The sequence below is a fragment of the Primulina tabacum genome, chromosome 3 (assembly GCF_025594145.1).
Source record: "Primulina tabacum isolate GXHZ01 chromosome 3, ASM2559414v2, whole genome shotgun sequence".
Lineage (NCBI taxonomy): Eukaryota > Viridiplantae > Streptophyta > Magnoliopsida > Lamiales > Gesneriaceae > Primulina > Primulina tabacum.
Genome location: NC_134552.1, coordinates 10510068 through 10534470, shown reverse-complemented (window position 1 = coordinate 10534470; position 24403 = coordinate 10510068). Strand labels below are relative to the sequence as shown.

Genomic DNA, 24403 nt, shown 5'->3' with positions numbered 1-24403 from the left:
AAGCAAATGAGATGGCTGATTTGGCCATCCTCCATAGGCCAATGGCATCTGGCAGCCTGGCAGCAATTACTGCACGTGATTCCTGTTGTCTATGCCCTCAACTTTTATTGGATTTTATTCTAAAATTGTCACGTTCTTTAATCATTGCCAACCCGATACCTCATTATTTGAAAGATTACATTTAAAGCTGAGAGTTAAATTTATAATTTTAAAAAAAATGTGTTTAAAGTTCAAAATAACTCCCTTGTGCAGCATATCCAGCCAATCTGGGGAACATGAGTTTCATTCAGCCACATGATCATGTGACCAAAGATATGATGCACTTATGCATTCAGGCTTCAGACTCCCACCTTCGACGAGAAGCACTACATTCAAGAATTACACATCCAAGCTCTTTCTTGAAGGCGAAACATTATTCTTATCCAGCGAATCCTTCACATTCCTGATATATCAATAACTTCAATACGTAAAAAAAAAACTTCAATATTACTATTTCTAGAACAGAAGGAAATATAGATAATTTGGTTCCTGGTTAAAATTTTCACCCTGCAAAAGGCCCGTTATCACATTCTTTAATATGTTTTTTTGTCTATTATTTTCTACCGTACGAGTATGAGAATATATATTAGCTTTTAAGCATCAAGTCAATACAACAAAAGAAATCATGAAAACTTTATCACACAAATTTAATTTGTTCTAAAATCCACATATTAATAATAATAAAAAAAAGAAAAGCAAGGCAGGCTACTCGGCTTCTCCATAATACGTTCAAGGTTCAATTCATCTTTGAAGCCGCAAGAAATACTTTGAACAAAATTGGTGATTTAAGTATCATGAAGAACTGGTAATTTCTTCCTGGTCAACTTCATTATCTTCAGGGACCAGGTCGGTTTCAGCACCTTCTGTTATTTCAGGTGTTATAATGCGCCCTGTCATTGGATCAACAGGGCGAGTATCTCGTGGGCCACCTTTTCGTCCCATTGCAAGCATTGGAGGTGGGGGTAACAAGCCAGATCGAAAGAGGAGGTGTTGAACAGGTTCCGAGGGTTGTGCGCCAACAGAAAGCCAGTACCTGCACAAGAAAGAGGAAGTCATACCCTTCATGGATTAAGCAAATTTTGGGACGGCAGTTCAAACTGTTCATGGTCACAAGCATGTCAAGTAAGAAGTTTTTCTTTTTAGAACCAAGAGAATAAGAATTATATAACAGGAGCAGATGTTAAATTTCAATTATTCATGTACCTTAAAATGTACAACTCAACAGAGGAAACTGATGAAAATTCAGGAATTCATTTGGTAGTAAATCACACAGCTTTCAAAAGGAACGAGACAAGGATAAATTGTATGCCAATCAGGACCTTCCAATTTTCGGTCTTTTGTGTGACATATAACTAAACAAAGCTAACAAAAACAGGTAAAAATGTATCTAACATGGCACATACTAATAAATAGCAAGGACGGTCTTCTCATAGGTATCAGCACGTTCACAAGGGAAGATAAACAAATGACCCGAGATTGAACCAGATGGCCAAGGACAGAATGGTGCTCTACAGAACATTGGCACTTGGTAGTATAGCCGCAATATCCAGGAGGTAAAAATCCAGTATGGTGGAATAGATTGATAGATCAATCTAATATGGACTTCCTACATGTACGCAGTTCCACATCATTCATACAAAGAAAAATGGGCAATGAACTCATGAAGCAATCTTTTCATGTTTGTGTTTCATCAGTAATGCCTCATCATCAAATCTTCAATGCAATCGTATAAAGTAGCAAAAATTTAAGATGACAGTATGCCAGTGAATGTCAGTAAATAAATGCATATATATACATCATTTATTCACAGAGGGTGATAAAGAGAAATGGAATGAAAGGATGCTCTGTAAACTATATTAAAACATTGATGCAGTTCAATATTCAGGAAATCTACAGCTTATCCTTCATGTAATAGATAGTTCCCCACAGGCATTGATAAACAGATGATCCTATAAATTTCACAAAGGCATACCTCAACACATATTCAAAGCATAAACAATAATATATCCGACCAAGATAAACTCTTAACGCAAACCATGGATAAACCCCAAGTCAAAAACACATTTTCTCAGATTCAGCATTTCTCGAAAATTAATCTCCCTCACGCGAACTCAAACTAAATTTGAAACCACTTACTTAACTCTATCAAAATTAAGACCCATTCTTTTACCGCCATCCTGACCTGCATGATACCATAAAATCAGAAAGAATCGGACATCTTTTTTAAAAAAAAAATAAAAAAAACTAGAGTATCAATTGCAGTTAGATTCCAGATAAGATGATACGAAATTAAAATCTGCTGATGGAACTAAAATACAATTCGAAACAAATTGATTTAAAATTGGTAAAATATTACTTGTGGATGGGGTAATGAGTTACCAGGAAGAGGATTGTAGTAGCCCAAGACTTCCAAATGCTTTCCATCTCTAGGGGATCGGCTATCAGCGGCCATTACTCTGTAAAATGGCTTGTTACGGCATCCCAGCCGAGAAAGCCGCAAACGCACCACCATTTTCTCTGTCTCCTTCTCCGATTTGCCTAGGGCTCAGGGAGTTTTAATCAAATTTCACTGGTCCTTTTTTTGGGGGTTAATTTTACTGGTCTTAACCATGTAACAAAACGGCATCGATTTTAATGCGACGTATGGAAGGAAGGACCCCGTATGAAATTTAAAGGTCAGTTTTTGGGGAATTTCTTTTAATTCATAAATGTTGCCAAATAAGTGTAAATATTTTATCTTATAAATGGTTGGGCACTTAGAAATTTTCGTGATTATGATATTATATTAATAGAGTAGGTATTTTTGGAGACGGTCTCACGAATCTTTGTCTGTGAGACGGATCAATCCTATCGATATTCACAATAAAAAATAATAATCTTAGCATAAAAAGTAATATTTTTTCATGGATGACCCAAATAAGAAATCCGTCTCACAAAATACGATCCGTGAGATCGTTTCACACAATTTTTTGTCATATTAATTATTAATTAAAAAAAACTACTAAAAACAATTAAACTTATAAAAACCTAAGCTATCTGGAATATCTGATGGCATGTTGTAATGTTTATATTATTGACTCAGAAATTGAAAATTATTATTTTCTTTATGTGCTAACTTTATTCAAATTTGGCTTATGTCAAAATATTTTTCGACGTTACAAAAACTGAATAGGGTGTAGTTTGCTAAAAATAAAAAAGTTGAGGGGCAAACACAAAAAACTCAGATAAATAGGAGGCAAAGTTCAAGAAACAGAACAAATTAAGCTACCTGTAGAAGAGTTACAAAAAATGAAAACATTTTTAGCTAGTGAGCTGCGCCACAGAAAACAAGAGAACACAATTATTTGGCGCTCACTCTAAGTTTCTAACCCCTCAGGCGTTTGGAGGAAAAACCCTCTGAACGAACTCTATAAATCGCTCAGAATAGAACTTAGAGTCGACGGCGGAAATCAACAGGGGATCGAAGTGAATCGATTAGTATGTATGCTCGATCTTCTTACTCACATTGTATTCTTGCAGAATGTCGATGATACTCAAATACAGGACAACATCATATGCCTCATGAAAGATTTGAGCATCGTCTCCTCTAGAGATGTGTTCTGCTCTGGCTGGCATATTCACACCAAGCTGGATTTGAAATCTGTCACCATGCATCAAAGTCACCTACAGTGCATTGTACAATGTAATTCAAAATTTTTAAATCATACATTAATCTAGTCATATGACAGTCCTTCACAGAAAGCTTCAATCTTCTGTCTTTTAAACTGTTCTAAAGTTCCCAGAAAGGAGGCGATCGATCACCATTTTAATTTAAGGGACTTCGTATTAAGGAAAACACATAAAGTCCCAGAGAAAAATCAGCTTATTCGATACCTTGCTATACCAGGAAGGAGAAGATCTACTTCCTCGTTGCCACTTGCAGATGATGCTCACAAATAGTTGCCTCTGATATGAGAGCCGATAATGACATCTTTGTCATCAGCACCGCGAGGGACCAAAACAAGGCTTTGGGGAGAGATTTCATCCTCCATAGACTCTGGAGGTTGTAGATCAACATTAGCAAATGACAAAATATGAGTAAATCAAAGAATCTTGGTAAAAGTTGATGTGCCAAAAAGGTATATCAGATTTTGTCATGATTTGCAATGCCATGGGGAACAAAACTTACCATTTTCTGCAACAACTCCCAGTCCATCCACCGAAATATGCAGACTATAAGACAAATGAGAGAGTAGATGTTGTGGTGCTCGGTGATGTACACCTAGCAAGAGGCTGTAATCCATTATATTATCTGATTCCAAGATTTTGCTATCTGTTTCGATCTGCCTGGGTAGTAGAACAGAACAGCAACATTATTATGCCATCAAATAGACCACATGATACTTTGATCCGAAAGATAATCACTGAATTATCTTTTCAAGATTGACACGGGCATCCACTCAAGGTAAACTCTCCATCTCAAGCAAAGAGAAAAAAGAACAAAGAATGAAGCAAATAGACATATCATGTTCATAAAAATGTGAGTTTGATGAATGATCTCCCATCGATGTCACGGAATTCTCCTAGAAGAAACATAGAGCAATAGCGTGTCCAGCAGTATGTTAGTTTTAGGGAAATTTAAATAATTCCCGGAGACAATGACGAAATGTAATGGCCTAAAGGGAGCTGAAGCAAAATTTGAATTTAATAGCCACTTACTGTTGGAGGACATTTTGGCTTTTGCCAAGAAGGTTCCAAATAAAAGCAGTAATTCAAATCGAGATCCTTAAGTATTGTATTCTCGTAAATTTCAACCTTGTCTGCAGAACGTCCTAATGTAGAACCTTTCAAATCAAATCTCCGTAGTATTCTTAACTCTGTGCAGAACATGTTTCCCATGACGACGAAACGGAACTGCCAAGCAGACATCAAACATAAAGGTTAGTCTAGTGTTAGAGCAAGAAATAAGTCGATTGAATTAGCAGTTAGCACACGCATAGAATTACTTTCCAAGACAAGTTTTCTGGATGAGAGAGGCAGCGGGCCGCGGGGAGATGATTTTAAAAAAGATCAGATAATGACAAAGAAATTATTTTGAGGTCATAAGTCACATTTTGACCACTAGAAGGTTTACCTGCTGACCAGCTGCGAGGCTACTTCCTTTCAGATAAAATGTTCCTTTCCCATCCTTCAGCCCTCGAGTCCAAGTTCCAATATAGCAACCACCATCAACCCATGTGTACACTCCAAATCCATGAATCATGCCATTTAACCAGTTACCTTCAAATGAGTCCCCGCTAATCTAATTAAGAGTTCCCTTCCCCGACATTTTACCTCCCTTCATATTTCCCAGATACACATTCCTGTTCGCCCAGGTATACTTCCCAGATCCCTCCGGGTTCCCCTAATCCAAGATCCTTCAAATACATCTCTATTGGGATAATTTTGATACCCCAAACCATGTTTGAGATTTAATCTCCACTGACCCTTGTAGGTCATTCCATCAGGTAAGGAATACGTCCCAGTTCCATGCATATAATCACCTGAAAAGTTGCCTTCATAAAGCGCACCTGAAGGCCATTGAAATGTACCATATCCTTGCCTCATCCCATGTTTCCATTCACCCTCATATTCGCTACCATCTGACCAAGCATATTTCTCCAAACCCTCAGGTTTACTGCCAAGTAGGGATCCAGAATAAGATTCCCCATTGGGAAGAAAGAACTCACCGGCTTTAAAGCCATTGGTTGCCAATCCAGACCGAGAATCCTCCCCACTGAATTCACTTAAGACACTTTTTTCATTAGATAAAATAGAATCAAGTGATTTTGTCCTATCAGAAAAGGAGATTGCTCGTTCTGCCTTATAAACAATGGCCTCAAGGCCAGACATGCATAATTAAACTAAACAGACGGCAAGCATCCATATAACTCTTGCAAGACTAGGAGAAACACCTTCTGAATGAAACGATCTCTGAAGCTTCACATCTGCATACCTTCAAGATGAAACAAAATGATATTTAGACTTGAATAATTTCTTGGGTGTAAAGTATGGATAGATAATACAGAAAGCAAAAGCACAAACTTCTACAGGTCACGTGAATCCAGAAAAGAGTTCACATTTCCTGATTACACCAATATAAAAAATCCAACACAAACTTCTCTAAATTTGACAAATGCAGTCCAGATCCCACCTTCACTGAATCATTCCAAAAAGATGGAAAATTGTTGATGTCGACCACCAAAAAAAAAAATTACAATAGAAGATAACAAATCACAGCCAAAAGTCACTGATGATAAGTGTTTCCAGAATTAGTTATTCTAGTAGCATCACATTGGATGCTTAATAATCTAGTTCAGCTCAACCTACATTCAAACATACAAGTTTTCACATCCAACATTCTCTAGGAATGTGTTAGGATGGAACAATTTTTTCTGTAGATTTCAAATCCCGAAATTTTCATTTTTAAATGGTATAAATTTTAAAGTTCCATATCCAACTGACAATAACAAAATCCTGAGCACATCCTAAAAATTCAAAGCCGAAATGCATGCGTTGTTTAACACTGTCAAGCTTAAATCCATAATTAATATCCTTCATTTAAAATTTGGGTTTATCATTTAGCACCTCTTAATATAAAATGACTAAGATCAACACGAAATACAAACAATCTAACAACGTGAAACAATAGTTTCCAAATCCTAAACCTTCTCTCTGCAAACAAAAGTAACTCCTAACATATCAAGATTGTATCACATGGCATTAAAAGCAAAAACCCAACACGAATTTCTCAAGTTTGATCCCAAACATCATGTTTCAAAGAATAAAACACTCACCAACACACTCACGAACACACAAATTACGTACATGTAATATCAGTCCACAGTGTAAAAATATTCACCTTCTATCCAGATAAAAGTTGAATTTTTTTAAGCTGGAAGATCGGGAATTTTGACTTTCTTCAACAAAATTCAACTTAAACATTCAAAGCTTCGAAGATCCTATTTATCTGCTAAAAACATCAGTGGCACCCAGAATTGATCAAATCCCACGAGGACGAAGGCAGGCAAATGATAATTACATACATAAATATTCATAGTAAGTGTACATTTTTTATATAACAATATGGATAGTTTCATTCTTCTTTTCTTTTATGTTAAAATAAAATCTAATTGAACTAATCTAAAATTATAGTCACTAATTGTGTGAAGTCGGATGTTTACATATGAGAGGTCCAAAATGATTACTTGAAAATAAATTGAAAAATTTATAAAAGACCGCTTGATTCTATGAATTTGAAAAAGACTGTTCGATACTCCGAGGGAAAAATTTTGACATGATAAGAGTATTAACTTTTAGATTTATACAAAACGTTGAAAATATGATACTAATATATGATTTAAATACTAATTATTTTATATCTGATACGAAAGATAAGATTTTGAGTATAAAATTAAAACAACTTTATTAATATATATATTTGTTATACATATTTAAATACTCAAAAATCAAATATTAGTATAGATTTGAAACAGTTGATCCTCAATTATCATATATCAATGTTATATTTTTAATGGTTTGTATCGGATATTGGGGAAAGAGATAAATCAAACTCATGACTGTTGTCAAACGTTTATTTACTCAACTACGACACCAACTCAGACACCGATAGGTTTCATTTGGGATCATACCGAATATATGAGAGCATAGCCGGGAGAGGAAGCTAGTAGCACCCACATAAACACAAATAAATTAAGTCGACCTTATTTATAAGGAATTCCAAACAATATACAAAAGTCATGAACTTAAAGCCTCGAATAATGATAGAAAAAATGGTTAGTTATAAAAACATAGCCTGCAGGCCAAGAATTGTTTTATCCCTGATAACAGACCACTCGCTAAAACTTTACAATTCAACCTTTTTCCGACTAGGCAAAATGCATTTGCAGGTTCGTCTCCTTTTCCGTCTCAAGCAACCCACAACCAAGCCACAAGTACTTAACTCAGTCACGCACTATCTAGATAATGGGACAAACCATGAAATTTTAAACCAACCTGCAAAGCAGCCATTGAGGACCAATGGCTTTGCCTTGTTAGTCACTGCCGGGGGGCAGGGAATCTGATTTATCTTGGTTAATAATACGACACTTCGGAACTTGTTTCTCTAACATGGACGTCCCCTTGAAAGTTATCATTTGCCAACAAATTTTTTTGTAATTCGAGAGCTGCAACAACCAGAGTACAAAATATCATTACATGTTCGAGGGAGAGAGTTTGGCGAGGGTTGGTTAACTTCTAGCTGGTGTACCTGCTCTTCAGTAATCGTTGTGAATCCAAACTTTTTTGTCCATATTGATTTTGCCTCCTCAGCTGCTGGGAGAACAAAGAGTTTCACGCTCAAGAAAGCGAGCAATTTTTCGATGCATGTGTACAGAATTTGGAAGTATCCCTGCAAAGGCATGCAACCATGAGACAGAGGCCATCAACTATCTTTACGGGCAAAATTGATGAGGGAAATATTGAAAAAAAAAAGGACAAGGAACGCTCTTTCGATTGATGTTTTCGAAAAAGATTGGATATTTATTAAACTAAAATGTTGTGATCAACAAACAACACCATTTCTGAAATATTTTCAATTACACAAAGGGCACATTTGGATCAAATGATGGATTTTATATTGATTTGTTTGGATGAATTTATATAAAAGATAAATTGCAAATCCACTTTTTATTAATTTAAGCAAATACATTTGACACAAGGCACCAACATTTAATAGTTGTTTTTTCTCCAAAGACCTACCCCTGCTGTTCTCGATGAGTCAAATAACAAGGAAAAACGTACCCTATCTTGATTACCGACACGTGTTGCAGCCAATGGAAGTTCAGCCATCTCCTGCCCAAAAATCCGCAGGATCCCTACTGATACAACTGTTGAACTGCAAATAGGAAAATATTGTTAAAACACAATGTTACATCAGTAGTAGCTGGACGAAAAGAAAGTACGAATGTGAGAAATGGGTCTAACTTTACTGTTAATATAGCACAATGCATTCCGCTGAAGTCTTGGCCCCTTATATTCCTCCTGTCAATGAAGAGAGAGAGGGGAGCGGGAGCAACACCCACAGAATAACACAAAGTTATATGATTCAATGCATCGTAGAAATTTATGGCAACAAGTGTAGCCATGATGGTAAAAGGCACAAGACTTAACCATACCCATAAACCATAGATGGAATGAAGTCCCTTCCAGTCTCTGAATCCACAATTGGGTCGAAACATTCCTGGAAAAAGAATAGATTAATACAGAAAAGTCCCGAAAAACATACAACTACAAATAAGTATACCAATCATGAATTATATCAACCAAAATTGATTGAAAATGTTAACCAAAGTGTTTCATTTTTGGCCAAGCGTCTGTCCCTAAATCAAAACTTATAATGAATTAATTGCAATGAACGGCTCAAATACTATGAACTGCACCATAGCCAAAGCACCACAATTTGATTGTTATTCTCACACGAACAGACACATAAGACAGTGAGGACAACAGTAGCTCATACAAAACCATTTCCTCATCACTAAGCCGACTGCTTTTGAGATTCAAAAAAATGGCCCAACAATGATACCAACTTCCGCACAAAGTATTAAATTTTATCAAGGGAAATAGATTCTCATAATAATTATGCAATTCAAATTCTTTAATAACACAACTCAAACATCACATTTTGGATAATGTTCCTTACCAACAGCCACACAGAGTAGAATAGACAATCAATACCTACATGAATTCAACATTCAGTGCAATGATGAAGTTTCATTCAAGTCACTGCTAGATAAGGTCGTGAACATTGAAATCAAGAAGTAATTGCTATTAAGAAAACTGGATGTTGATTCCATTTATTAACACAAAATGCACACAAAGACAGACTATTACAACAGTATGTTTCAAACCACGGTAAACTAAACCTTGCTCAATCAATTTGTGCACCAACTCAAAGACAAGAAACTATCACTATACACAGTGCAAAAGTGAAAAATCATAAACATTTAAAATAAGATGCAACAAAACTTACATGAAATATCGCCACAGCCTGTGATAGCAACACACGGTTTTCACGAGAAGTATTTTTCCCATTTAAAAGCCTCCATCTTACATCGAGATCGGTATCAGCAACTAAATTCTTTCCCTCCCACTTCTTCATTATGACATCTAAAGTAGCGTCTGGAAGCTTTTCCGCCCCATTATTTAGCAAATTTTGCAGTGCAGAGTATATCCTCTTGCAATTCACAGAACAGAACCATTTTCCTTTGGGAAGTTCCTGTTGAACAATTGGATCAAATTCAGAACTAGAAACAGGGAAACGAGAAGAATATTACAAAAGATTGAAAGAACAGCACACAGGTGATCTTTTCTTTGAACATGAACATGCACCTTTAGATCAGACATCTTGCATTTTTTCAAACAGCCAACATGATACTCCTTTTCGCACTGCCAAATATGAAATTATAATCAGAAATTGGTCTCCATATTCAAAATACTCAGTTAAACAGGACAACTAAGATGAGAAGCAGGAAGAACACCTGATCACACAGTATGACAGTGCGTGGACCAAAACCAGATTTGCTAAAATCATAGCCTCTGCATGCAAAATAAGTTCAGATGTCAACAAAAGAACAAAATTAATCTTCAAGTTTCAAAAACAAAAATACCAAGGCAAGTATCTAGGGACAAGTATATTACCTGCAGATCACACATGCTATTAACTCAGCTTCTTCAGGGCTCCTGACAATGCGAATGCAACGGCTTTTTATCTGCTCTATTGCATCAATACCTAAAACTCTTCCAGCAGCAACAGCATTGGCATTGGATTCAACAAATCTCTCTCTCTGAAACATGTTTTGGCAGTATGTGCAATACCATTTACCACGAGGGATACATGACAATGATGCACATTCTGAAAAGTAACAAGAGGACGCAAATCAAACATCAACTCAGAAAGAAGCACAACAGACAACACATGTGCATACCTCTATATATTAATGGCATATCATCATAAAAAAAATTCAAAACCTCGTTGAGAAAATGATGCACTGAAAATGAACAGGTGAGAGAACAGAACCAAGGTAGAGTCACACATAACTTTGGCCGACACTGAACTTTGGCACTGGCACAATTTTCAAATTCAATGGCAAATCTTTGGCCCCAGCCGTATATGACAAAACCTTATATATTTTGAATATAAAATACATAGGTTTTCTATAGAAGATATTGCAGGCTAAAACCTTTATTGCTTCAATACAAAAGCTCATACAATTGGAAGATGCTGCAGGCAGATGCATGCACATGCATTGCTACCCATAAATATCCCACAAAGATGCTGCTACATCTTAATATATACGCCAAAACCCTTATTGAACCACACATCATCATTTAATTTTTGGTAAAAGCTCTGCCTGAAATGTGCAGAAAATTATCTTCTCAGGCTGAATAATTTCTTACATTATTTAAGGTAGCAACTGAGATAAGAGTCATGAGTTGATGTATGGCTTTAAATGCCTTTGGCTTTGTAAAGCGCAATAAATGGCAGGGTGATTAGCAGTAGGGACTCAATGGAATAGTACTTGAAGACCTTGAAAAGCGCAATAAATGGCAGGGTGTTAGCAGTAGGGACTCAATGGAATAGTACTTGAAGACCTTAGATCCTGGGTAACTAACTCAACCAGGTTCCTGCGGATGTGATGCGTGACAATTAATAATTCCAACAAATGGCTCTCAAAAAACACATAAGAACTGTTATTATACTGCCAGATACTCTAAAACTAACAGCCACGAGGAAGTCCCCTTTTGCAAATAATTTTTCTATTGAGATCGATTCCACTATATTTTCTTCTTTTAAATTGTATGCATGAAAGAGGTGCAGTAGTATTACAAAAGAATTTTTCCTCAAAACAAACCAACAATCACGGAAGAAAACCTTCGCAGTTCAAATCTCCAGAATCCTGTGAAAGATATACAGCTCATACATGAACTAATGAAGTCCATGTGGCACAACAATCAAAACCAGTTATCAATATAGCCAATCCATGAAAATTATTTATTTCCCATGGCTTGAGATGTACTCGAACCAGACAAAAGAACAGGGAACAATGAATCAGGATGAACATACTGACAATACATCGTAAGAAAAATAGGATCTGGAGCCACGAAGAACAAATTAAATATCCCCCTCTCGATAATATTAAATCCAATTGAAATTTCAAGTGCTTCTACCATCCAATTCTGCCCCTTGTCCACAAAAATAGGCGACTGAGGTGGGAGAAAACAAAAGGGTATAAAAAGGGTTGGTTATTATTAGGATTCTTTATATGACACTACTAGCTTCATTTCAACTGGAAATATGGCAAGCAATAAATCAATGTCAATCTACATACATATAAAATTTACCTTTGTGAAATGCCCTAGGACATCCATCACAAAGCACAAGTTTCCCACCATCCGCACAAATGATGCACAAGTCATCATTATTCTTGGCAGAACCATTACGACCTTTCAGCAGAGATACAGCGAATTCATGGAGGGACACCCCATTAGACGTGTAGATATACATATAGCTGCAGAAAAAATGGAAGGCATCAGGACTAGATATATATATATATATATATATTAAATAGAAAATGTTTGATGATAATATTTCAAAGACAACAGATAGAGAGGCTGACGGTTTTCTGCGGGCTTCCCAACCAGCATGAGCTTCAAACTGAGATGGACTGACCTGCTCAAAATAGGTAACAAGAATCAACACATTAGCTAAAACAATCAGAAATTTCAAACTCAAAAAAACAAACTGATACCTGAGTGTTGCAACAACGGCAAACTATTCCTGATCCCATTTTATATCCTTCACGCAATTTCTGTGTACAAGCATAGGAAGATAACCGACCAAAAAATCAAAATAAGATTAAGAATCTAGCTGTTATCTAGTTCACCTTGCCATGGGAATAATATGCGACTTCAGTTCCATCTGGTAATCCACCATCCTCAAAAACCAGCCTGTGCATCCTCTGATCCCTGGATAAAGTACAACACCAGAATATTTTCTTGTATGCCGAAGTAGAAAATATATACATGAAATGCAAAGTTAAAATAATATTTAAAGATCTAAGTAAAAACTACTTTTTAGTTATTTTCCATGAACTCTTTGATTGCACTGAGCTAGATGGAGATCCAGTTTCCGAGGATTTGGAAAGTGATTTAGTATTTGATAACCTGTAACACCAAGATGGAACATTCGGGTACAAAATTATTGCTCGAGTTTGATCTAAGACAAAAGGCACGAAATTACAAAAGATAGACATGTATGCTAACTTTTTTAAGAGCCTTCCACCAGTCTTGTTCTTCAGTAAACCATGCGAGGAAGCACGATCATCTGTATTTACATATGACACGGACCTTGTATACCTTACTGAAGCGCTTACACGGCATTTAGATGCAGAAGATGATCGTGACCGCCTTCACACAGCAAATAAAATCATATAAAAAGTGAGGGATCAACACTACAAGTACAAAACTTCACAGCAAGTAATGAAAAATTACATTTCACTTGAGACGTGGTCAATAAAAATTAAAACTCACACATTTGTTATCTCCCATTTTCCTTTTGTTGTTGACATTGGGGGTGACGATCTTCTGGAATATTTTGAATCAGAAGCCAACTCCAAATGCCTAAAGATACAAACATGGTGGCATGATTCTAAACCTACGATCTCCTTCCAATCAGTGTATGGAAAAGCTTCGGATTAATAAGAAAAAGCATATAATATACACACTTTCTTTTCTTCCTTCCTTGACGACTTTCGTTTTGTGGAGGGTCAAGATCTTCAGTATTTTCAGAAATTGTAGAACAAAGAACTGGCTCCGAAGGGCTGAATGAGACAAACCAAAGATAAAGTTAAAAAATGGAAGAACTTCGATTATTATGATTTATAGACAATATATAAGTTAGTGACTTGATAATTGCTCTATAGTTACATCAGGAAGGTAAAATAGAAAAACTGAAATAGCCCATCCGTAATCATAGAAATTCATGGTTTAAGATTTGGTTAAGGTAACATTGCAACACTGATGGTTATAAGAGGCAAGTATAAAGATCAGTTGCAGAGTCAGAATGAGGTTCAAGAATAGTGAGAAAATCTGCATTTACAAGCCTTCTGATTTTGACACAACGATCATAGAGCTTTTGCTGGTCCTAGCTCTCTCACTTCAGGACAATCCGGAGCATACCTCTAACATCTAGGCATTAATAACTCTATAACTTACAACTGTACGATTCTAGTTAATTATTTCTTTTTGCAAAACTTATCAAACACCTTCCATCATGCTTCATGTATACTTTAGTCATGTTACATGTCCAGCAGTTAATGAAGAAAGTTATCCTCCAAGCAGGTCATATCCACCTAGAGAGTTTGAGAAAAATGCAAATAGCCGCAAGATCTCTCAGAAGAAAGAATACCCCAATGTCACGCATTTCGCAACAGCGTCTGAATTCACAATAATCATGCAAGAATCACAAAGTTGTTCCACATTTGCAGGTGATGTCGCAAGAAACGTCTCTATTATACAAAGCACAAAGTTATCTTTAGTATAAGAATACATGAAATGCAAGAAGATCAGAGATGATAAACCACGCTAACCCTTGCAACTGTGACAGATAAAAGATTCCTTCACAGGCATGGGACCTATGAAATTTTGTACGGTTTCTTCTAACGCTTTCACAGAAGCTTTGCGGCATTCTTTGACAATGTCCAGGAGGCTTTTACAGTTCTCTAAGCATACATACTGAGATGCACGTCTATATGATTTACAGGCATGGATTTCAAATTTGCAAGGAGGCACTACCTATAATATTAACACAACATGATCTCAGGATTATATTTAGAAGCATGAAAGCAAAATCAACTAGCACCCAGACTTCATGGTGGTGATCGGTGATCCACCGAACTACTAAATAATTAAGCCCTCACCATAATTCCTTTGCACAAACTGCAAGAACAAATGATACCGCCATCTTTTATGGTTCCCCGCAGAGGAAACCCCTAGAAGAGAGAGCAGAAATAGTTAAGACTCTGAAACAAAACTGTTCCATGCATAAATAGTGATTGACAAAAAAAAGGCTAAACGTAATCCATACAATCTGTAATACTCTTTCAGTTTTAACTCCTGTACACAAATATTAATGTATAACTACTTCCCAATTAATCACATAACAACATATGCATCTGTAGTATTCACATATTAACAAATTCAAAGTGCTAGTCGCTAGCCCTGATTAGTTATGTTATAAAGCTTTTGTGGTCCTTCACCAAGCCTCTTGCATGGACAAAAATAACTTTGAGACAGAATCAATAATGCATCAACATATTATTTTCACTATATTTATTTTTCAATAAAAAAGTTCTTCACATACAAACAATCTCTAGGAAACAAAAAATTGATCTATTCTCCGTCAGAAAAACTATTAAAGAAAGTTAATCTTAACATCTTTTCTCGCCCAATTGAAATTTCCATTTTTTTAAAAGTGAATGCTAGATAACAATGACAATTTAAATATAATCAACCACCAGCATAACAACAATAATAGCAATCACGATAAGTAAGAGTGTAAGACAAAACTGGTAGCTAATCATACTACCTTCTTGCCACCATTGTAGAAAACTGGATACCCTTCCAACAACCCAGTCCCTAAGAGCTCCCGAACTGTTGTGGGGCGTCCTTTTATCTGGATATTTTTGGGCATCTCCATCTTCTTCGTCTGACTACCCGGTGCAGCCACTGTCGCACCCTCCGATCCGTCTACCTCAAAATCCACCCCGATTTCCATTTTAGAATCCTCGATCTTTGAGTTGAGTACCGATCGCGTAAATCTCCGGTGACCATCTCTCATCACCACCGTCACAGTACCACTAATGTCGCCAAATTTATCCACAACTCCACCAACATTTACAAAGTCACCACAACGGGCTACAGTATCACGGTCCGAACTTACTACCTCCGCGGCCTTACTGGAGATTCCAGAACATTCTAGGACATCATCAAAATATCTAATGCTGTTCCCGTTTCCACTCTTCAACCGCCCACTCCTCGAATAAACGGCGTAACCATTCGCCTCACTCGGCCTAATCCCTGTTCCATAGCGGCGATCCATGAAAACCGACCGGTCGGTCTCGGGTCTGAGAACCCGAATCCCCTGACTCGGAATTCAGTCGCTTTTAACTGTCCCAAACAAACAATTTCAGCCCCAAATTCGGGATTCAATTTTACTTCTTTGTCCTCTTTATCAGTTTTTAAAATTCACTGATGCTGTGCTCGGGAAGACAGCACCAGCGAACGGAAAGAGAGGGATTCAGCTTACGGATCTGCGTCAAAAATGGGATTGAATTGCGTGCATCAAAGAGAAAAGAGGGTTGATTCAAATTTCTCGGTGGCTGAGAGGATAAATTGAGTGAACCCTCGAATTTGAGAGATGTTGGCGATGAAGCAACTTACGAATATCCTTTGGCATAAAACAAAATTATAAAAATCCTTTTGGGGAACGTTTTATGGAATATACATACATACATACACATACATACACACGCCACTGTTCGCTCGGTGGCGGACTCGCTGCTGTGCCTATGGTGTGGTACAGTACAATTACAACTAAAGTCGCTATTCACTACCAAGTCTTTTTGAGAAATGGTATTGTGTTATGCGAGAAAATCGTGGTTCACTTCCAATATTTACTTCATAATCTAATATGTACTATGTTGTCCTACAATAGGAAACGTATATAAATTTTTTTTGAATGATTCTTAATTTAATGATTTGATAATTTCAATCAAGGTTAAGAAAAATTTAGAAGTAAATTAAATTATATAAATTGTTGGTTCAACAAATTTGAGACAAAATGTTAAATTACTCGAGGCCTAATTGCCTAATAAAATTATGATTTTTATTTAATTTTTAAAAATTACTTGAAATTTTTTATTTCAATCTCAATATGCACAATCACCTATATTTGTGTTTTGGGCTAAATAATTTTTTTCCTTTTTTACATGAAACTTGCAATTATTGTTTAGTAAATAAACTCATAGACTGATATAGTGAACACACAAATCTCGTTAAAGACAGTATCCTCATCAAATTTTAGTCTAAATTTTTAACCCTTCTAGTTTTCATTTCAATTATACCTTTCAAATGTTTCTATCAGTTCTGAACATGATCCAACGTTGGATAATTCACATATAAATTTATTGTATGCATTACCACACAATATGTCTGTGATATTATATATCAGTGTGTTTGCACAATATTTGGTGTTGCGGGCGTGTCAGGTGCGAAAATGCACCGACTTGTGTGAAAATGATAAAATCTAACTTCTAAATATTCAAGCGACGTGAATTCTAAATTCGACCGTCCGTTATAGTCTCCTAAAACAAATGCAATGCCAAAATAAAGAAAACTATTGTGAATCGACGCAAATAAACCCCTGACATGTTTTTGAATTTACAAAAAATGTAGGAATTCATCAAAACTTGAAAAATATAAAACTTGTGCTGAAATCTAAAATGAGAAGACGTAAAATGCTAGAAATATACTGGAAAGCTTGAAAAACTATTGCTTGAAGATTGTAAATTTAGCAGAGAGCTTTTTGCAGATTTTTGTCTGTGTAGAGAGTCGTGTTCTGTCTGTGTTTGCAGATGTCTTTTTCTTCCAAGTGTTGTGCAGTTTCTCTCCACTCCCCCATGAGCCATGTTCCCCGCTCTTCACGCCACGATCTCAACCTCTCCTCCCACGATCTTCTCCATTTTCAGCATTTTGTGACCAGTTTTTTGAATCAATAAAAATTAATCTGCTACACTTGATGGGCCTATATAATTTAATTGGGCTTCCATAATTAATTATTTTTAGCCCAAACAATTGCCCCCCGCAGGCATTGGCCCGATGGGCCAAAATGCCTGTATATAAAGCCAAATTCTATCTTACTTCATCCATTTACAATAATAAGGCTCAAACTTACCTTTATAATTGGACCTTGACTTTGGTAGAAAAGCCCAGAAATAAGCTCTGATCTCCAGTACGTATCATAAACAAAATTCAAAAATTCCTCAACTCTTCAATAGTTACTCCATTCATTCCACCAAGCTTAACTCCCCGTCGACCATGAGCTACTCGTCAATCCCCTACCAGGTAATTGGTGCATTTTACGTTAGTCGTTTCAACCAAGAAGTCACTTTGCTCATCATTGCGCCTTAAAGGTGTTTGTGAATTTGCCCAAATGAAAATCCATTAAAATTTTGTTGCTTTCATCTGCTATCCCAATAGAAGACGCCCAAGCTGAAAGGCTTCCATGATTTGTTCCAATGCGCATTGCTCGCCCATAATTTTCACATTTTTCAACCAAGGGAGAGAATACCTTCTCAATATGCTCAAGTTCTTCCTAATATTCATCTTCTGTGTACCCCAGCTGCTCAAACTGTGCTCTCTGGTCGGCAAAATTTCCATGGTTAACACGAATTTTGTCAAAGCCTTCAGCGACTCGCATTGCCATGGGTTGTGCGAAATGAATGTCTGCCACTAGAGGGACGTTATAGGTTTTCTGGACAATGGAATTTTTAATTTCAAAGCAGGAATCTGCTTCTTTCTTTCCTTGCACTGTTTATTCGAACAGATATTTGCTCCTTGGTATGCTATTCTCATTACCTGTTCAACAGTTGCAACAACATCCTTTGTATCTGTTATGGTCATTGTTTGAATTCTGATGGGATGCTCACTACCAAGAGCAACATTTCCAAGCATCATTGTGCTGGTTTTTCTCCTCACAGTTTTGTGTATAGAATCACAGTATTTCTGTCTAGGAACTAAGAGAGGGCTTCCTTCTGATGCCGGCTCGAGTTCAACGGTTTCTGAACATGGACTGGTAGAATTTTTAATCACTGCAACCTTGGTTTGTTTGCTAGTATCGAGTTCCTGTGGGGAGTTGGGTGGTTTTGTGCACCCCACCGACAAACAACTGATTCAAACCATGTGTTGGCATAGCTCCCCACTATATCACTAGCTCCCTCGTTCAATTAACCTGCATGTGACCACGAATTGGCAGCCAAGAGGTAACTCTAATATTTTCTTTGTGTGTTGCACATCACTTGGGTCACATTCCCCCTACCCAAGCAGCCATTTGCATGCATTGCACTTCAGTTGGACCCCTTTCCCACATACACGTTTATTTACTGTTCTTGCATGCGGTGACTCCGCTTTGTATTTGTTGACTGTTGGTTTGATGTTGTGGTTGTCGGGTGATGTATGTGGAATGAAGGTGTGTTTGTATGTGATGTTGTGTATTGAATGTTGGAAAGGACTTTCTATTCGTTCTTAATCCACTTAACCCAACTCATTTCAATATCTTCAATCAAAACCATAGATTGGCCTAAAACTCCCCACTCGAGATTATTCTCTTCCTTGATTCCCTATCGAAACACAATGAATCCAATATGATAAAAGTGGCCTACTGGCCAACTTTCATTGATCTTTCTCATTTTTTGAATCATAACCAACAAATATTTACATTAGTGGCCTTACGGCCTACTTAAAACAAAATTTTACAACATGAAGCTAAAAACCGTACAAAAATGGCTAGATAGCCTATTTCTGTACCAAATTCCACTTCTGGGTTCTCTTGGGGCTCGCATAACGCCCTTGTTCTCTTCTGTTCTTCATTATTATTCGCTGTTCCGTTCGGTGAGCCCAACTCCCCGCTCGGTATGTTTCTTTCTTGCCCTATTCTAAGTGGCCTGAAGGCCTACTTCATGGGTATGTCACTGCACACGCAAACAACCAATTTATATAATGGTGATACGGTCCACTTCACCATTATTTCTCGTACCTTAAGAACATAAGAAATATCGACTGAATGCATGTATAATAAGTGGCCATAAGGCCGACTCCCTAGTGAAACAAAGGGTCTTCAAAATAATGAAAGTGGCTTACTGTCCAACTTTCCCCGATCAATTTTATTGTTGAATCATGAACAACAGATACTTAATTTAGTGGCCTTGAGGCCTACCTCACATGACATCTTGAAATAGGGAACTTAATATATACAAAAGTGGCCCCGAAGGCCAACTCCCCATTGAAGAATGCCAACTCCCCACTGAATATTAGCCTTCGTGTTTGCTTCACTCCCAAGCTTTTCCTACTTCTTCCCTCATACTTGGAAAATACGGCTTGAGATACTTGCCGTTTATGCATCTTTTGTGTGGATGGCCATCTAAGCTTGATAGCCAATATGCATTTCCGTCTAACGCCTTATGTACCTTGAATGGTCACTCCCAGTTGGGAGACCATTTGCCCAGCTCCCTATCCTTTGTTCCTAGTGGTAGTACGGTCTTCCACACTATTTCTCCTTCATGAAAACTTTTCTTTTTAACTCTTTTGTTGTAGATTCTCGCCACTTTCTGTTTCTGTAACTGCAAAGCATTGTACGCTTGGATTCTCAGCTCATCTAGTTCTTCCAACTCCATGATCATTGCTTCATTATAATGCTCAAGGGAAAGTTCATTTTGCTTTGCCACTCGCATTGATGGCACCATAATCTCCAATGGGAGCACTGCATCATGGCCAAAGGTAAGGGAAAAAGAGCTCACTCCAGTGGCAGTCCTCTTGGATGTTCTGTATGCCCACAAAGTTTATGATAATAGCCTTGGCCAATCCCTGGGATTCTCTTCCATCATCTTTTGTAGAATCTTTATCAACACTTTATTTGACGATTCGGCTTGCCCGTTGGACTGTGGGTAATGAGGGGATGAGTTTATCAATTTAATTCCATAGTCTTCTGCAAACTCCCTCATATCTGAGCCTGTGAACATAGTTCCCTGATCCGTGGTCAATGACTCTGGAATTCCAAATCTATGAATGATATTTTCTTTCACAAAGTTAATGACATCACCTTGCTCCGCTTTCTTCAAAGGAACTGCTTCTACCCATTTGGTGAAAAAATCTGTGGCCACAAGGATGAATGAGTGGCCTTTAGATGATGAGGGGTAGATTTTCCCTATTAAGTCCATGGCCCAGCCCTTGAACGGCCATGGTTTGACGACGCTGTGAAGCTCGTCAGCCGGGATTTTTTGGATGTTCCCATGTTTCTGACACGGCTGGCATCCCTTAGCATATTTGATGCAATCTTTCAGGATGGATGGCCAATAGTAGCCATACCTCCTTATCAACCATCTAATCTTTATTCCAGATTGATGCGCTCCACACACTCCCTCATGAACTTGCTTCATGATCTCCAAAGCATCTGGGAAGCCTATGCATCTGAGGAACAAACCATCTAACCCTTTCCTGTACAAATCTCCCTCCACTAAAACGTAATTAAGAGCTCTCATTTTTAAACCAAGTGGAATATCTCTCCCGGTTGATTCTAGCACCATTTTCATGTCATCCCTCCAGTCACCAGCTAAGTTTATATCCAAGTTGAGCGTGTCTACCTGAATCCCTCTTTGCTGAATTGAAGGGTGGTTTCTCTTCTGAATCAACACTAGTCTGTGTGTAAGTTCGGGAGACATCTTCAATCCCGAAGCAACCTGTGCCAACTCGTCTGCCTCCCAATTTTCTTGTCTTGGGACGTGGGCTAATGACACTTCCTCGAAATCATCTAGAAGTTGGGATGCCGTGGTATAGTAAGGAGCCAAGGACAAACTTGTGCATTTGAACTCCCCTGACAGCTGTTTGAGTACCAGCTGAGAATCCTCTGATATTAACAATTCTCTTGCCCTTAAATCTTTCAGAATTTTCGATCCAATTACCAGTGCTTCGTATTCCGCTTGATTGTTGGTGCATGGGAAATCCAAATTAAAGGATAGAGCGGTTTTCACACCTCTTGGGGAGGTGATCACAATACCAGCTCCAGCTGCTGTTTCTGTACTTGATCCATCGAACTTCAACTCCCAGGGTTGAACTCCCACTCCACAAACTGGAAATCCAACCTGTTCTCCAATAAACTCATCAAGTGAAGGATGATCAACTAAAAAATCGGCAATAGCTTGGCCTTTTATTGACTTTTGGGGGTAATAGGTCAATGTAAACTCGGTCAATGTCAAAGACCATTTACCAATCCGCCCCGAGAGAATGGGTCTATTAAGCATGTATTTAATCAAATCGGTTTTAACCACCACAAACACTCTTGATTGAATCAAATAATGTCTTAACTTAGTACATGCATAATACAGTGTTAAGCATAGATTTTCAATCACAGAGTATTTCACCTCTACTGGAGTAAGGAATCTACTCAAATAATAGATGGCTTGTTCATTTTCTTCATGATTATTTTGAACTAGTAGGCATCCAATCGATTCATGAGCAGCAGATATGTATAATTTAAGGGGCATTCCATACCTGGGAGGCATAAGAACAGGTGGATTAGATAAATATCTCTTGATCACATCAAAAGCTTTCTGATGCGACTCCTCCCATTTGAACTCTCCGCTGTCTCTGAGCTTCAACAGCTATGAAAACTCCTTTGTCTTCCCTGCAAGGTTAGAGATAAAACGCCTCAAGTAATTCACTTGCCCAAGGAAGCGTTGCAACTCTTTCTTGTTTCTAGGTGGATTTGCTTCTATAATAGTTTTGACTTTGTTCTTATCCACTTCAACTCCCCTCTGATGTACAAGAAATCCCAGAAAGTTTCCTGCTTTCACACCAAAGGCACATTTCAATGGATTTAACTTCAACTCATGTTGCCTCATTCTTTGGAAGCTTTTCCTCAAGTGTTCAATGTGATCAGCGGCTTGTTTGGATTTCACCACAATATCGTCTATATACACTTCAATATGATGTCCTATCATATCATGAAAGATCGAGTTCATAGCCCTTTGATACGTGGCTCCTGCGTTTTTTAGCCCGAATGGCATAACAAGCCATTCAAACGTACCAACAGCTCCTGGGCATCTGAATGCAGTTTTGTGAGTGTCACTTTATGCTATTTTGATCTGGTTGTAGCCAGAGAACCCATCCATGAAAGATAACAGCTCATGTCTAGCCATTGAATCAATCAACATATCAGGTATCGGCATTACATACACATCCTTGGGAGTTGCACAGTTCAAGTCTCGGAAGTCGATGCATATTCTGACCTTGCCATTCTTTTTCATTACTGGCACAATGTTTGAAATCCATTCGGTATATCGGATTGGCTTTATAAACTTGGCTTTTAACAATTTCTCAACTTTCTCTTTTACTTTCAATTCAAATTCTTTTGACATGCGACGAGATGGCTGTTGAAATGGTTTGAAACCTTCTTTGAGTGGAAGTCGGTGTTCGACCAATTTTCGATCCAACCCTGGCATGTCATCATAACTCCATGCAAAACAATCTTTGTATTCCTTCAACATGCTGATCAAGTCTTGCTTCAACTGCTCTTCCAGTAGCTTACTCACATATACCACTTTTGGATTCTCAAGCTCCCCCAAGTTAATCTCTTCCAATGGGTCTTGAACTTCATGTTGGCCATCTTCCATTTGAGATGGCGCCATCAACAACTCATCGACTTGAAGCTCATCATCTTCGTATTCTTCTTCTTGGACAACTTCAGTTCCATAAGTGTCCCATGCTTCCTCTTCCTTTAGTTTATCCAGTACTTGCTGCACATGTGCCTTCCATATAGAGGTTACAGCTACCTCTTTTTCTTTTTGGTTCAAGTCAATCATCAATCTCCTCAATGAGCGGCTGAATTATCGGCCTAGACGGCACGATAACAGTAGGTTTGAGGATTCTTTCCAACACCGAGCTTGGAGTTGGCGTCTGCATGTATAGTGGATTTTCTTTCTTGCTATTGCTACGGATTTTGATGGGCCCAAAATTCCCATTGTAATATCTAGCCTCAACTGCACTTGCATTTGTTTGAAACGGCTGTCCATCAGCTTCTACAACCTCCACATCATCCCCTTTCCAAAATAACAACAGTTGGTGCATTGAGGATGGTATGCATTGGTTTGCATGGATCCAATCTCTGCCTAACAACGCTTGGAAGTTGGCGGAGGAGTTTACCACGAAAAATGCACATAAAGATGACATACTCCCCACAGTAACATCGGCGGGGAATACCCCAATGGTCTTGGTGGTTTCCCCTGTAAATGCAGCAACCGAAACTTCCGAAGGAATCGAGTCTTCTTCATTTTTGCCCAAACTTTTCAGCATTCTTACTGGAAGAACATTCACAGCTGAACCATTGTCAATCAACACCCTGGACACTAGCTTCCCATTCACGTGGGCTTTGATGTACAACGGCCTAATGTGCTTGGTCATGGCCGGTGTAGGCTTCTCAAGTATCACTTGCTTAGGCTTACTTGGGTGATCC

At 37.8% G+C, this 24403-nt stretch overlaps 3 protein-coding genes, 1 long non-coding RNA gene and 1 pseudogene across 5 annotated transcripts; 1 reads left to right on the top strand and 4 right to left on the bottom strand.

The window, feature by feature from the left end:
* Window positions 1–654: 654 nt before the first annotated feature.
* On the bottom strand, window positions 655–2666 carry LOC142540172 (small ribosomal subunit protein bS16m/bS16c-like). The gene is made up of 3 exons (XM_075646139.1): window positions 2419–2666; window positions 2176–2221; window positions 655–1072 (listed from the first exon to the last, which is right to left on the bottom strand). Exons 1-3 carry the CDS (start codon window positions 2549–2551, stop codon window positions 832–834), a joined length of 420 nt encoding a protein of 139 aa, XP_075502254.1. The 5' UTR covers window positions 2552–2666; the 3' UTR covers window positions 655–831.
* A 562-nt stretch (window positions 2667–3228) lies between these two features.
* Window positions 3229–7103, bottom strand: LOC142538395 (phosphatidylinositol 4-phosphate 5-kinase 9-like; annotated as a pseudogene).
* A 715-nt stretch (window positions 7104–7818) lies between these two features.
* LOC142540168 (uncharacterized) lies at window positions 7819–16578 on the bottom strand. Of its 2 annotated transcripts, XM_075646136.1 has the most exons (21): window positions 15707–16578; window positions 15039–15110; window positions 14709–14913; window positions 14528–14627; window positions 13845–13940; window positions 13651–13740; window positions 13384–13527; window positions 13192–13284; window positions 13005–13086; window positions 12870–12929; window positions 12738–12790; window positions 12463–12629; window positions 10759–10972; window positions 10599–10656; window positions 10450–10506; window positions 10091–10336; window positions 9234–9298; window positions 9043–9099; window positions 8860–8953; window positions 8327–8467; window positions 7819–8243 (listed from the first exon to the last, which is right to left on the bottom strand). In XM_075646136.1, the coding sequence occupies exons 1-21, from the start codon at window positions 16217–16219 to the stop codon at window positions 8112–8114; spliced, it is 2739 nt and encodes a 912-aa protein (XP_075502251.1). In that variant the 5' UTR covers window positions 16220–16578; the 3' UTR covers window positions 7819–8111. The 2 variants fall into 2 exon arrangements, with proteins under 2 accessions (XP_075502251.1, XP_075502252.1); XM_075646137.1 differs by lacking the exon at window positions 7819–8243 and having other exon boundaries at window positions 8344–8467; window positions 9048–9099.
* Window positions 10983–12448, top strand: LOC142540170 (uncharacterized). The gene is made up of 2 exons (XR_012819049.1): window positions 10983–11616; window positions 11683–12448. It is a non-coding gene; the product is annotated as an uncharacterized LOC142540170 (long non-coding RNA).
* Window positions 16579–20372: 3794 nt separating the features above from the next.
* Window positions 20373–22193, bottom strand: LOC142538394 (uncharacterized). The gene is made up of 2 exons (XM_075643720.1): window positions 20827–22193; window positions 20373–20718 (listed from the first exon to the last, which is right to left on the bottom strand). Exons 1-2 carry the CDS (start codon window positions 22191–22193, stop codon window positions 20373–20375), a joined length of 1713 nt encoding a protein of 570 aa, XP_075499835.1.
* Window positions 22194–24403: the final 2210 nt, after the last annotated feature.

Bases quoted from the DNA above. Each gene is read 5' to 3' on its own strand.
- LOC142540172 (XM_075646139.1), bottom strand. From the start codon at position 2,551: ATGGTGGTGCGTTTGCGGCTTTCTCGGCTGGGATGCCGTAACAAGCCA. The intron at 2,222-2,418 runs GTAACTCATTAC...GGTATCATGCAG, and splicing joins CTACTACAATCCTCTTCCTG to GTCAGGATGGCGGTAAAAGA. The intron at 1,073-2,175 runs GTAAGTGGTTTC...TTTCTTGTGCAG, and splicing joins CTTAATTTTGATAGAGTTAA to GTACTGGCTTTCTGTTGGCG.
- LOC142540168 (XM_075646136.1), bottom strand. From the start codon at position 16,219: ATGGATCGCCGCTATGGAACAGGGATTAGGCCGAGTGAGGCGAATGGT. The intron at 10,337-10,449 runs GTGCATGTTCAT...ATTGTTCAACAG, and splicing joins GCAAGATGTCTGATCTAAAG to GAACTTCCCAAAGGAAAATG. The intron at 8,954-9,042 runs GTTAGACCCATT...TCCTATTTGCAG, and splicing joins TGTGCTATATTAACAGTAAA to TTCAACAGTTGTATCAGTAG.
- LOC142538394 (XM_075643720.1), bottom strand. From the start codon at position 22,193: ATGCTTAATAGACCCATTCTCTCGGGGCGGATTGGTAAATGGTCTTTG. The intron at 20,719-20,826 runs GCAAGCCGAATC...GTGGGCATACAG, and splicing joins CATTACCCACAGTCCAACGG to AACATCCAAGAGGACTGCCA.